General features: G+C 45.7%; 1 protein-coding gene across 1 annotated transcript in view; it reads right to left on the minus strand.

The window, feature by feature from the left end:
* Window positions 1-14,540, minus strand: part of POLR3A (RNA polymerase III subunit A) — a 103,072-nt gene that overhangs the window by 55,913 nt on the left and 32,619 nt on the right. The window contains 3 exon segments of the mRNA XM_040320606.1: window positions 708-872; window positions 10,030-10,168; window positions 11,384-11,511. Coding sequence (XP_040176540.1) covers window positions 708-872; window positions 10,030-10,168; window positions 11,384-11,511 — 432 coding nt within the window.

Here is a 14,540-nt window from a genome sequence, read left to right on the forward strand (position 1 = left end):
CCTTAGTAGAAAATAGGCACCAGAGAAAGAACCAAGTAGTAATGTCCTTGTAAAAGGAAGACCAAATCAAAATAAAGAACCCCTAAGCCTCTACTCACCAGATGCTATAAGGATAAGCGACAAGGAACGCTGTTCCTAGAATTGTCAGAACAAACACTTTACCAAGGCAAGACCAGGGAAGAACCCCAAGAATAAATGAATGAATGAATGAATGAATGAAATCCACAAAACCTGTGTCAGTTTGTGTGTTTCTTAAACCTCTCATAACTCTCATGGCAGATTTTAAAATACAGCCCACACCTCAAAGTTCCAGAAAGTATAAAGGTTTATTGCAACTTTGGTAAATGTACCTATACTGTATATGCGCAAAATTCACTTTATATGATCTTGATTTGTGCCAGTTGTGCACCCTTGTCTTAAATGGATTTTTTAAAAATGCCCTGGAAAATTTGCTGTAAATCACTCGAGTCTTAAAGGTGAATAGGAATTAGTCCAACAATGGTGTGCAGGAGATGGAAGATAGAAGACCTACCCAACATGCCACACTGATGGGCACTGGGGGCTTTACTATAATCAGAGCACTGATGATCAGTGCCCTGATTACCTGCCTGGGTGTCACCTGCGAGGAGATACTACTATCAACTCTCCTATCCACACACTGTCAGTAAAAAGGGACTAGTCAAAAACAACAGGTATGCATCACTCACAGAGATAAACAGGTGCCAATCTTGCAAGACGTGACATAGCATTGGCAGCCTCAAGCTGTCCCCAGTCTCGCAGAAGTATGTAGAAAATATTATTCTTTGAGCCAGAACCCAGAGTCCCTTTGTCCATGGTTCCAGACATTAGCTCGCTGTTCTGAATTGTAACATCTGTAGAAAAAAAAGCATCAGATTAATGAACACAAATAACTTTATATCACCCTTTTTAGAAAGGTTAACTTAAAATATTGTTTAGCTACAGGAAGGATGATTCTGGAAAAAAGACTAAGGAACATGAGAGCTACAGGAGAACATAAGTACTGAAATTAGAACTGTGGCACTAAAGAGAAGAGGGAACAGATACAGGTTAAATGTATAAAGAAAATCTTAAAAGTAGTATTAAGTTTTAATGCAGTGTTAAAAGTGCTGAATGTTTAAAACAAAAAATAAATAAAAAATAGCTCACCAATTCTTATGCCCCATACACACACATATGCGTTTCCCGGCGGACTTTTTACCGCTGGGAAACCCGAGGGGAAAGCAGAGAACCGGCTCTGCAGCTTTTTCCTCTTACACAGGTCGGTTTTCCTGGCACGAAAAATGCCATGAGAGCTTTTGCCAGGAAACCCGGCCGTGTGTATGCGCCTCCGCAGCGTTTCCCATAGGAAAGCTGCTGGAAAAAAGACCGCCAGGAATCACGGCAAAAAAAAAAAAAAAAGAGAACATGTTCTAATTTTTCCCGCTGGGATTCCTGTCGGGAAAACTGCCATGGAGCATACACACGGCCAGTTTTCCCCAGCCAAAAGCAGTCATGGCAGTTTTCCAGACGGGAAAACTGGTCGTGTGTATGAGGCATTAGATGTAGTGGTTGCTTTTTTTTCCTCTCTTTCCTGGTGATTTGGCCAGCAAGTCTGTTATTTTTCAACTTACTTTAACAGACCAAGCTGTCCAGACAAAGTAGCATGTATAGGGTTGAGAAACTATTCAACAATGACAGGTGTGCTTTCAATGATCAGTTTTTATTTAAGTAGAACTAAAGGGGTTAAAACGTACTTTTACAATGCTCCCTTGCCAGCGTCTCAGGCTCGATTCACACTGTCGCTGCATCTTTCGCACAGCAAGGGTCCGGTGCGTGCTGGATCACCGTTTCAGGTCCGATTTTAGCTGAAATCGAACCGGAAACGCACCAAAAAAAAGGGACACGTTTTTCCTGCAGACCGCACCGGACCTGCTGCGGAAATAGAGAGCCAGACACATTCTCATGCTATGCGAAATGGATGCAGAGAAACGCGCATTTAATTCGCATAGGTGTGAACCGAGCCCGAGTCCATTTTCATTGGCTGGCGCAGGATGTCACCCCAGCACACACAAAGACCAGCACTGTAAGCGGAGCTGCGCATGTGGTGTAAAAATCTGCCTCCTCGCTGCTTGCAATATCCAGGGTGGATAAAAATTAACGAATTTAAAAATAATTTGGGCAAGGAGGGTAGATTTGCGCTACGAGATTTTGAAACTCTGCCTCACAAACTACATTTTAGGGCTTGTTCACACAAGGTGCAGTGCGGCAACATGTGCAAAATAACACATCTTCTCACACAAAAATGTGCCGCCTTTCGCAGATGAATGTGGGTGTCATTATTTCTTAATGGCACCCCCACACATTTAACAAATGCGTATACACGCTAAAACTCATAGTACTGCGGTAACATGCATTTTGGTGAAGCACTTTTTTTATTATTATGTCAGCACCTTTTTTGCATATTTTACATGCATAGATCAGCCCATTAAAAAAACATGACACTGTTGTGAATGAGCTCTCAGACTGGTGTGTCCAAAGATTATGCACAATTATAAAGGGTACCTTGCCATTGCTAAACTCCTTTTTTGAAAATATAAATTTTTTCCCCCATTTGTTAAAGCAATATTAAACACAAAAAACAAAATTTTAAATATAATGCAGGTTACCAATTTATTATTATTATTTTGGTCCCCCCCCACTTTGAACTGTTGATCCAACCAGCAAGTCTGCTATTTTTTTAGTTCCTTTAACAGACCAAGGGGTCCAGCAAGATTCACAGTTGGAGGGTTAAATAAACCATTTAAACACATATAGGGCGGTGCTTACAAAGGTCAGCTTTTTTCAATTCATGTAAAACCTTTATCCATAAAAAGATAGAAAAAGAACAGTTGCACTAACTGCTTAAAAGTGTTGGTCTTAGTTTGACTTTCATTTTCCATCTAACCCTACCCTCTCCCCCAGACAGTGCTACTGTCCCAAAGGCATCGCCGTTGCTCCTTCAGTGAAGTGGAGACACTAAGAAATTAAGTGCCTTACTGGCAGTATCACCAGGTGAAAGTAAAGATAATAAATCTGCAACATATTACATTTTGTTTGGGGATTTACACCACTTTAAAGCGATTGTAAAGGCAATTTATTTCTATAAACAAACCTATAGTTACCTGAGGTTGTGAACCTCCTCTTTTCGAGTCCCCTGTCGGAGCTCCTGGCCCCTCCCCTCTGTCCAGTGCTTCAATGGAAAGCTGTGTGTCCTCACCCGAGCCCTGCTGCTGCGTCTATTGACACAGACCATAGACCCGGTCACTGGCTTTGATTGACAGCACTGGGAGCCAATGGCTCCCGATGCCCCAGCAAAGTCAGTTAGACCCAGAAGTGAGGGGAGAGAAAAGCTGCAGACGTACATGGTGCTGGATCGAATGAGGGCTCAGGTAAGTAAAAGGGAGGGATGAGGGGGATGCTGACTAAACATTTTTTGAAGGTAAAAAAAAAGAGATTTTTAATACAGCTTACCTGTAAAATCTTTTTCTTGGAGTACATCACGGGACACAGAGCGGCATATTCATTACTATGTGGGTTATATGGAGTACCTTCAGGTGATGGACACTGGCAATCTCAAACAGGAAGTGCCCCTCCCTATATAACCCCCTCCCATAGGAGGAGTACCTCAGTTTTGTAGCAAGCAGTATGCCTCCCAAAATGGTCCCCACAAGAGGGGTGGGAGCTCTGTGTCCCGTGATGTACTCCAAGAAAAAGATTTTACAGGTAAGCTGTATTAAAAATCTCTTTTTCTTTATCGTACATCACGGGACACAGAGCGGCATATTCATTACTATGTGGGATGTCCTAAAGCAATGCTTTACTGAGGGGAGGGAGAAATCTTCCCAAGACACAAGGATTTAATTCAGAGATACTCTCAAATAATAATAAATCCAACTTAGTTGAGAAAATTAAATTTAAACTTAAATTTTAACTCAAGGGTGCCCCCGATTCTGAGGGTCTTAAATCGCAGCCCGCAGCACTGCCTGCCCAAAGGCTGTATCTGTATTCCTTCTTACGTCCAACTGGTAAAATTTTGTAAACGTGTGGACTGAAGACCAGGTTGCCGCCTTGCATACTTGAGCCATAGAGATCTGATGGTGTGCTGCCCAGGAGGCGCCCATGGCCCTGGTAGAATGGGCCTTTACTGACAACGGAGGAGGCAACCTCTTCAAGCCGTAGGCCTGAATAATTAACTGTTTAATCCATCTCGAAATGGTGGATTTTGCAGCTGCCTGCCCCTTCTTGGGCCCATCTGGCAAAATGAATAACACATCTGATTTCCGAATCTTCTCTGTAGCTTTAAGATAGGCCTTCATGGCCCTGACAATATCCAAGGTATGCAGCAACCCTTCCTTTCTGGAAGTAGGTTTAGGGAAGAAGGATGGTAATACCAAATCCTGGTTCAGGTGAAAACTGGATATAACCTTTGGTAAAAAGGAAGGATGAGGACGGAGAACCACCTTGTCCTTATGCAGAATAAGATATGGCTCCTTACAAGATAAGGCTGCCAACTCTGACACTCTTCTAGCGGAAACTATGGCGACCAGAAATACCAACTTCCTTGTTAGTAAAACCAAAGGAACTTCAGCCAACGGCTCAAAGGGTTGTTTCTGTAGAGTTGACAGAACAAGATTCAAGTCCCACGGACAAAGTGGTGACTTAACCGGAGGATTAATACGCAAGACCCCCTGAATGAAGGTCTTAACCAGCGAGTGGGTGGCCAGCGGCCTCTGAAACCACACTGACAAAGCTGAAATCTGTCCCTTGATTGTGCTTAATGCCAATCCTTTATCCACTCCTAGCTGGAGAAAACTTAATACTCTATCAATGGTATATTTGCGGGAAAGCCATTTCTTGGACTCGCACCAGCCTACATAGGCCCTCCAAACCCTGTAATAAATTACTCTGGAGACTGGCTTTCTAGCCTTAATCAGGGTAGAGATTACTTGTCTAGATAGACCTCTACCCCTAAGAATCAGGGATTCAGCCGCCAGGCCGTCAAATTTAGACGCCGTAATGCAGGGTGGAGGATCGGGCCTTGTGAGAGTAGGTCTGGTCGTAGAGGAAGCGTCCAAGGATCTCCCACTGACATCTTTAGGATTAGTGAGTACCATGCCCTTCTGGGCCATGCTGGAGCTATCAGAATGACTGGCTTGTGCTCCACCCTGATCCTGCGCAACAGGCGGGGTAGTAACTGGAGCGGAGGGAAGGCATATAGAAGATTGAACTGATGCCAAGGGTAAACTAATGCATCTGTCCCGCAGGCCATAGGGTCCCGAGTCCGGGACATGAACCTGTCTAGTTTCTTGTTGAGCCTTGATGCCATGATATCCACGTCCGGCATTCCCCACTTCTGGCAAATTATCTGAAATATTTGCGGATGCAGAGACCATTCCCCTGGCGACAGAGTCTGACGACTCAAGAAGTCCGCCTGCAGGTTGTCCACCCCGGGAATGAATATTGCCGATATGCAGGGCACATGATTCTCTGCCCATAGGAAAATTAAGCTCACTTCTCTCTGAGCTGCTTGACTCTTGGTTCCCCCTTGGTGATTTATATATGCCACAGCCGTGGCATTGTCTGACTGTATCCTCACCGGGAACCCCTGTAATTTGGAGGTCCAAGCCCTGAGGGCTAGCCGAGCAGCTCTGAGCTCCAAGATATTGATGGGCAATTGACTCTCCTCCTGTGCCCACGTACCTTGGTGAGTGCACCCATCCAAGATCGCTCCCCAGCCCTTCAGGCTGGCATCTGTGGTCACTATCTTCCATGTCACGGGGCTGAAAGATTTTCCCTTCAGTAGATTCTGAGGGTCTAACCACCAACACAGACTCTGCCGGACTCTTGATGAGAGTGGCAACGGAAATTCCAAGGCCTGTGGCCTCTTGCTCCATGCTGACAGAATGGCTGCCTGCAGGACACGAGTGTGACTTTGAGCGTATGGCACCGCTTCGAAGGTGGCCACTAGCTTGCCTAGTAATCGCATGCATAGGCGAATCGTTGGTTCTCTCTTGCTTAGAACCAGATGTATCAATTCTTTGATAGCCTCGACCTTTATTCGAGGCAGGAACACCCTTTGTTGTTCCGTGTCTAATGACATGCCGAGATATTCCAACCTCTTTGTGGGTTGGAAAGCTGATTTTTCTCGGTTTAGGACCCAACCGAACCTCTCTAGGTATCGAACCGTGAGAGCTACTGCTCGCTCCAGGCCAGGAGATGAATGATCTATGATTAGAAGGTCGTCCAGGTATGCTAGGACAATGATCCCCTGGATTCTTAGGTTGGCTAGAATTGGAGCTAGGACCTTGGTGAATACTCGAGGAGCCGTAGCCAACCCGAAAGGGAGTGCCACAAATTGAAAATGACGCCGAGCCACTGTGAAGCGTAGAAACCTTTGATGTGGCTGAAAAATTGGCACATGAAGGTAAGCATCCTTTATGTCTATGGAGGCCAGAAAGTCGTCTTTCTGAAGTGCGGCGGCTGCCGATCGCACGGATTCCATCCGGAACGATCGTACTTTTAAGTATGCATTTAATCCCTTTAAGTCCAAGATTGGCCTGACATCGCCGTTGGGCTTTGGGATGATGAACAGATTGGAGTAGAACCCTAGCCCCTGTTCCTAGGCTGGTACCTCTACTATCACGCCTTGGTAAAGCAAATGATTTAATGCCGCCATTAAGGCGGCCTTTTTTGTCGGCTCGACTGGCACTCTCGACTCCTGATAATGAGGTGGAGGGATTTTTAGAAATTCTAATTTGTAGCCTGTGGCCACGGAAGACCGGACCCACTTGTCGGGAATGTCGGTCTCCCAAATTTCTGAAAAAAGACGCAGCCTTCCCCCCACCTTCGTGGGTGGGGGCGTCCCTTCATGAGGCAGACTTAGGGGCTGTCTTTGCTGGTTTACGATACCACTGCTTCTTGCCTCCAAAGGCTTGTCCTGGTGGCTTATTGTTAAAGTATGATCTCGCAGGAGGCCGTCGATACTGCCTGGAATTGGCGGGCCCCTGAGCAGGGGGAAGCTGCCGTTTGAACGCAGGTCCCCGGACCTTCTTTTTTACTGGTAGAAGTGTACTTTTGCCACTTGAAATAGTCTGAATGTATTTATCCAGATCTTCTCCGAAGAGTCGTTCTCCATGGAAGGGAAACCCTGCCAGGAGCTTTTTGCATGGGGGCTCAGCCTCCCAGTTTTTTAACCATAAGAGCCTTCTCATATGTACTAAAAATAGTGACAGACGAGACGCCTGCTGGATGGAATCCCTTATAGCATCCACCGCGAAGCACATGGCTCTAGGAATATCAGATAATTCTTCCGCCTGTTGGGCCGGAATAACCTTAAGCATTTGTCTTGTCTGGTCTGTTAGTGCCTGACAAACTCCAATAGCAGCCACCGCTGGCTGTATTACTGCACCCGCCGTAGTAAAGGATGCTTTTAAAAGCGTCTCCAAACGCTTATCAACCGGTTCTTTAAACACCTGTATGTTTTCTACCGGGCAAGTCAAGGACTTATTTACACAGGAGATGGCGGCATCCACCACTGGGAGAGTCCACTTTTTGGCAAATTTTTCTTCCATAGGATAGACGACGGAAAATTTTTTAGGTGGTAAAAAGATTCTGTCTGGTCGTGCCCAATCCTGGAAGATTACTTCCTCTAAAAGAGGATGGACTGGAAAAACAGCGCTACTGCGAGGCGTTTTCAAAGAGCCTAAAGATGATACGGCCGGACCCTGAGGTTCCGGCAAAGGCAAATTAAACGCCAAGTGGACCATGTCTGTCAGAGAATGAACCCAGAAGCTTTCCGCTTGGGAGGCCGAGCAAGGCTCTTCATTAGCCGAACCCTCAACCTCTGAACCAATTTGGTCCCGGTCCAAATGATCCTCCTGCAACTCAAATCCCCCCGGGGAGAGAACCTCAGCATCTGAGGGTCCACACTCAGGCGACGGAGACCTAGTCCGCTTTTTACCCGGTGTAGATTTGGCTATCATAGCCGCCAATCTTTTCTCTAGCCCCTCCAAGGAGGCGGCTAGCATACTCTCTGTGATAAACACAGGGTTGGGTGGATCTGATGTAGCCTCAGCACCAGATCTCCCTAATGGCTTAACCAAGGTGCCCAATGGTGTAATAACCTGTGGGGAAAGTACCGGCATAGGTCGATCTGAACCGTCAGAATCTGAGGGGGGGCCCCTTTCTTTTGTACCCCCCGATCCTGAACCTTTGGAAGCCATGGTACAATACCGAGGTACCCCTGCTTACAACCCTTGATGGTTGTAGCTAGGAGAAAGAAATAGTACGGTTTTAGGGAACGGTATTAATAATTAACGTCCAAAAACCAAAACGGGAAGACCAGTATGTTTCCTATATTTTTTTTTTTTTTTTTTCAAAAACCTTTTTTTTTTTTTTTTTTTATGAAAACATGCTGTCTTCCCTCAAAAAATTGCAAGTATCCATCTGCTGTATAAGGAATTTTTTAGGCTAGTAACCACACAGCTAGTTCTGTTCACCAGAACTGCAATACTTCCTTGCGCCACTGGGTGCCCTCAGCCGCACTGCAGCCGCTCTGCGTCCTCCTCCTTCAAGCTCAGCAAGCAACTGAGCTATACAGCATAGAGGAAGGGCCGCCCCTTCCTTTTATGAGACTAGATGTCCCGCCCCTCTTTCTCCACAACGGCGCGAATCATCACCCTGCGCCTATATTACAGGGCGCGCGCCCGTGTTGCGGAGGACGGGGCCACGCCGGAAGCGTCTGACATGCTGGAGGAGGACACCGCACGGCACCCAGACAGGTAAGGCCTCAGGTGAGTCACTGACCCCCCAGTCCTGGGAAAGCATGGCTAACACACAGCTCCTTTCCCAACCCAGCGCCCAGCAGACAATTTACAATGCAACACATATCTTTAGGAAGATCACACATGGGAGCCCATACACAGACCATCCTGTCTCTTTGATAGACATAGTGGCCCAAAACTGCCAATGCAAGAGCATACTCAGGCACATCCCCCAAAGATCTCCCTAGAGAGCCTGCCGACGAACCAAGTCCCGCAGGCCCCCCCTTTCTTACCTGCTCCATGCCGCAGGACTTTGCATAGCAAGCGGTCCAATCTTCCCCCATCTCCGTGGGTGGCGTACTAGACCTTCAGGCCCTGGGGTCCTAAAAAGGAACCCACTGTCCTGGGCCCATATAGCACCCTGGCAAACAGGTTACCTTAGGTACCGCAGAGGTTCTAAGTCCTGGGCCCAGGGTCCAGCTCTCTAAAAAGAGAAGCATTATGGGCAAAACCCCACGGTTTGGGGCCCGGGTACTGTCCACTTTGGCTCTGAGGCACCTTGGACAGATCCGGTTAGCCTGCCTTGATCCCAAGGATGTAGGAGACAAGCTATTCCATGACCAACACCTAAGACACTGGCGAAAAAACTGAGGTACTCCTCCTATGGGAGGGGGTTATATAGGGAGGGGCACTTCCTGTTTGAGATTGCCAGTGTCCATCACCTAAAGGTACTCCATATAACCCACATAGTAATGAATATGCCGCTCTGTGTCCCGTGATGTACGATAAAGAAAAGTCTAAGCTTTACAACTTTAAGCTAGCCTTGTTGCTTCAAAATCCTTAGCTTTCTTAAAATGGTAGAATTTCTCAGTTTTAATCATTGGATATGTTTTCCATTTTCTACTGTGAATAAAACATGGCTTTATGAGATTTGCAAATCATTGCATTGTTTTTATGTAGATTTTACACAGTGTCCAAACACATTGATTACCAGTACTGTCTCTGATGCTGAAACCCTCTCACTGTAAGCTGCGGTGTCTGGGAGAGCAAGAACAAGAAACATAAATGAAGGTGGAGGATTTGGCTCTGTCAGGGAAGATAAAGAAAAGGCTTTTTTTTTTCCAAGGCTTACAGATCACAGTAACTGGATTTGACACTATGGACATAGAGTCTACTGTCAAAGTAGTGTTAACCCCAACAAGAAAGCTGAACCACACAGAAGACTTACAAGAATCATTGTGGCACAGATCTTCCCCTTTACCACAGTACTGCTTGCCCTTGGTCCTTAGGTTAGCACGGACTGGACTGTCCACACTTGGTTGCAAAATAATGCTGAAGATCTGCTTTCCAGTCCACAAAACAACAGGCTGGGGAAAAAGAAGAAAAGAATAAGTAAAAGTTGTCGAAGCCATAAATAAAATCCTAATTTGTCAGACCCCAAAACCAACGATGACGATTGGCCGTGGACAGACGTACACCTGGAGTGACGTAAGCAGGCGCCGAGGACGCCGCTGGTTGTTTTTATCATTGCACGTTATTTTAACATTGATGTACGCGCCCGTTTTTCTTGAATAAACTTCCCCCCAAGTTTTACATATCACACTATTGGAGGCTCTTTGTTCTCTCTCTCTCCCCCCTCCCCTGAAACGGAGTTTCTATTAGGGACTGATCGAGGAGGTGCGTGTCAGCATCATAGAGGGAAGGCTGTGGACAGCTGGAGAGGCTGGAGAAGCACCAGTGAAATGTGACAGGTGGGAAGGTTCTTTGGCTGCGAGGATGTGGATGATGCAAGGATACCTTTGATGCTTTAGACCAGGGATATGCAATTAGCGGACCTCCAGCTGTTGCAGAACTACAAGTCCCATGAGGCATAGCAAGACTGACAGCAACAAGCATGACACCCAGAGTCTGAGGCATGATGGGACTTGTAGTTTTGCAACAGCTGGAGGTCCGCTAATTGCATATCCCTGCTTTAGACCCTTGGTATTGAGGTGAGAGTTCTGGGAGCCCTTTTATGGATATGACCATCTCTCTCACCGTCATCTAAATACATCTGGCTTAGGGCCCTTTCACACCAGCGGACGAACGTTCCGCTTTTCATAAGTCCGTTTACGGACTTACAATGGTTCCCTATGGGATCACGGCCGTTAGCGGATGGAGCATCCGCCAACGTCCGTAATCACCCGCCTCCGTCAGGATCCGTTTTTTCAGACGGAAGAAAACCCTATTTTTCTTCCGTCTGACGGATAGGATGAATACGGACAGACAGTCCGTATTCGTCCGATTCCCCATAGGGGAGAGCGGAGGAGAGACAGGGCGGTCTCTGCACTGTGCGGGGACCGCCCTGTCAGCCGACAGCTCAGCGGGGATTAACGGAGGAATCCCCGCTGAGCCAAACGGGCTAACGGAGCGGATCAATACGGATCCGCTCCGCGTGAAAGAGCCCCAAGTGGACATTCAGTCTTATTTCTGTTCTCGTTTGGCAGTTTTCACTGCAGTTTGATTTATGGGACACTTACCACTAATATATATTTATATATATTTATTATAATATAATGTAACACACACACACACACACACACCTTCAGAATAGATGGATGTGGAAGGCGAGCTTTAATTTTCTCATCTTTTCCCACCAGAATAGATGCAATGATCTGACATGCTTTGGAACGGTCAAAAAATGTGTCTTTAAGCGTAAGGAGATAGGCAGCTAAAAAAAGAAAGCACATTTAGAATAGAAAAGGCAATTTATTGTTCTAATAAAGATACATACATAGTATACATACTGTGGTTAGACTAAATGTAAATCACCCAACAGGATATAAAAATGGCAAGCACTACAAACATGCCAGATTTCTAAAGCTTGTGACATTTTGTTTATAGTTTTTGTTGAGCCTGGAAAAAAGAATTTACTTCAAAAGTAATATTGAAGTCTAACTTTCTGTAATTTAATAACAATGTGTCAAAGTTATTCCTGCTTCAACTTGCCATCAGTCAAAGCCTGTTCACCCTGGGTGCAGTTTCCTGAGCTTTTCTCCATAAATAAATGCAAGTAACTGCAACGCATCACGGTTACACCAGAATGCTACATTTCTCTGCGTTCCGGGATATTATGCAACATGCCTTCATAAGATCGCACCTCTCTGGATGGCCCTGCATGCACAGCAAATGTAGCGCATTACGCTGATCTATGGTGACATGGACGCATCACTTTGTATACTTCTCACACACACTTTTTTGTTTTTAAAGTGGTGTGTAATGAGAAAAAAAAAAAAAAAAACCCACACACATAACACCACCCCCTGCCACATAAAACTGCAGCCCAAAAAGTCTGCTGCCTGCACACTAAACCACTTCAGTTTAGCGTGTGGCCAAGTTTGAATAAGCCCTCACTCTTTGCCAATGCAGTTTTCCCAAACCTAGTATGTGCCGACATTTTAAAACTGCTCTTCATGGGTTATGAAAAGTGCATTCACACCATGTGTGTTGAGCTGTGTTGCTTACTGCAGTTCCGGCGCAATAAAAAAAGATAAAATCCATTGTTTCCAATAGGCCTAGTGGATGAAACTGAACATGCAGCTGAATATAACTGAAGTTAAACGAACTGCAATCAATTAGAATGTCTCACAGCGCAGTGGAGTGCACATTATGAAAAGAGAACGTTTTTGGTATTCCCCTGTGGACAACCCCGCCAAAAAAAAAAAAACACACATTTAAAAAGGAGAAATAGCAAAAGCACCTTTTGCCCTACTTATTTTATGGATCACAGGAGCGCAGTTCATTCTGCACTCCTGTGACCTGCTTTCATCGGACAGCAAGCTAAAGTCCACTGTCGGCTGACGTCACTCACTCACTGGACCAGCGGCTAGCTCAGCCTCTCAGCGAGCCACTGGTGGACTGAGCCAGCTACTCCCACCCCTCCACAGCCCAGCTCGCCAGTAAGGGCTGGAGGGGTAAGAGCAGAGAGCCTGTGGCCGATAGTCTCAGATCTCTGCTCAGAGCAGAGGGGAGAACTGAGTGATCAGAGATGTTTGATCTCCCAGGTCTCAGTGCAGAGGCAGCAGGGAACAGATGTAGCATCCAACTAGGCGAGTACAATATTTTTGTGTGGAAATTAATTTTAACATAACGCTAAAAAAAAAAAAAAAAAAAACACGGTTGCACATAATCTTACTAGCTAAGGTGTTGTCTTAAGAGCTAATGTTAACCACTTAAGCCCCGGACCAATATGCAGCCTAAAGACCCAAGGTGTTTTTACAGTTCGGGACTGCGTTGCTTTAACAGACAATTGCGCGGTCGTGCGACGTGGCCCCCAAACAAAATTGGCGTCCTTTTTTCCCCACAAATAGAGCTTTCTTTTGGTGGTATTTGATCACATCTGCGGTTTTTAGTTTTTGCGCTATAAACAAAAATAGAGCGACAATTTTGAAAAAAATGCAATATTTTTTACTTTTTGCTGTAATAAATATCCCCCAAAAACATATATAAAAACATTTTTTTTCCTCAGTTTAGGCCGATACGTATTCTTCTACCCATTTTTAGTAAAAAAAAATCGCAATAAGCGTTTATCGATTGGTTTGCGCAAAATTTATAGTGTTTACAAAATAGGGGATAGTTTTATTGCATTTTTATTAATTTTTTTTTTTTTACTACTAATGGCGGCGATCAGCAATTTTTTTCGTGACTGCGACATTATGGCGGACACTTCGGACAATTTTGACACATTTTTGGGACCATTGTCATTTTCACAGCAAAAAATGCATTTAAATTGCATTCTTTATTGTGAAAATGACAGTTGCAGTTTGGGAGTTAACCACAGGTGGCGCTGTAGGAGTTAGGGTGCACCTAGTATGTGTTTACAACTGTTTGGGGGTGTGGCTGTAGGAATGACGTCATCGATCGTGTCTTCCCTATAAAGGGAATGACGCGATCGATGCGCCGCCATAGTGAAGGACGGGGGAAGCCGTGTTTACACACGGCTCTCCCCGTTCTTCAGCTCCGGGGAGCGATCGCGACGGAGCGGCTATAAACAAATAGCCGCGCCGTGGTCCCGGATCGCTCCCCGAGCGGACCCGACCTCCGCATGTAGCGGGGGGGGTCCCGATCGGACCCCCCACCCGCTAATAGGCGAGGACGTACGTGTACGCCCATGTGCCTGTACGTGCCATATTGTGGACGTATATGTACATGCGGGGGTCGGGAACTGGTTAAGGTGTGCTTAATGAAACACAAATAAAAATATGCAGTTGTTTTGAACTGAAGTTGGAAGCAGTCCAAACACTAGATTCTCAACTAAACCCTCACCCTTGTTCCCCATATTGGGAAACCTGGACTTTCCCCCTGGCCTAGAGCCACAAGTGTTTGGGAAACTTAGGGAGAAGAGCTGTTTAAGTCTCACATTTTCTGACCTGTGATAATTGGCCAACTGTAGACTCACTGGTACAACAGGGAGGACAGTTTGCAATATATTTTTGGCAAGCGCGACAGGTAGTCACATTTTGGAAACACTGGGACCCACAGAGCTATAGACGGTCGTGCACAAAGTTTGAGGCATATTGTAAGGAAGGGGGGCCCCTTTCCCACACCCTCTCTAGGATGTACGCATTGTTAACACCACCACCAGAGGACTACATTACTTGGCCTGAATAAATTGGAGAGAGACCTTTAAAAAAAAAAGTCACGAGTCCAAAGTCAAAATATTATACACCCGTCACTAAAATCATCTAGGTGCACGACAAT

The sequence above is a fragment of the Rana temporaria genome, chromosome 8 (assembly GCF_905171775.1).
Source record: "Rana temporaria chromosome 8, aRanTem1.1, whole genome shotgun sequence".
Lineage (NCBI taxonomy): Eukaryota > Metazoa > Chordata > Amphibia > Anura > Ranidae > Rana > Rana temporaria.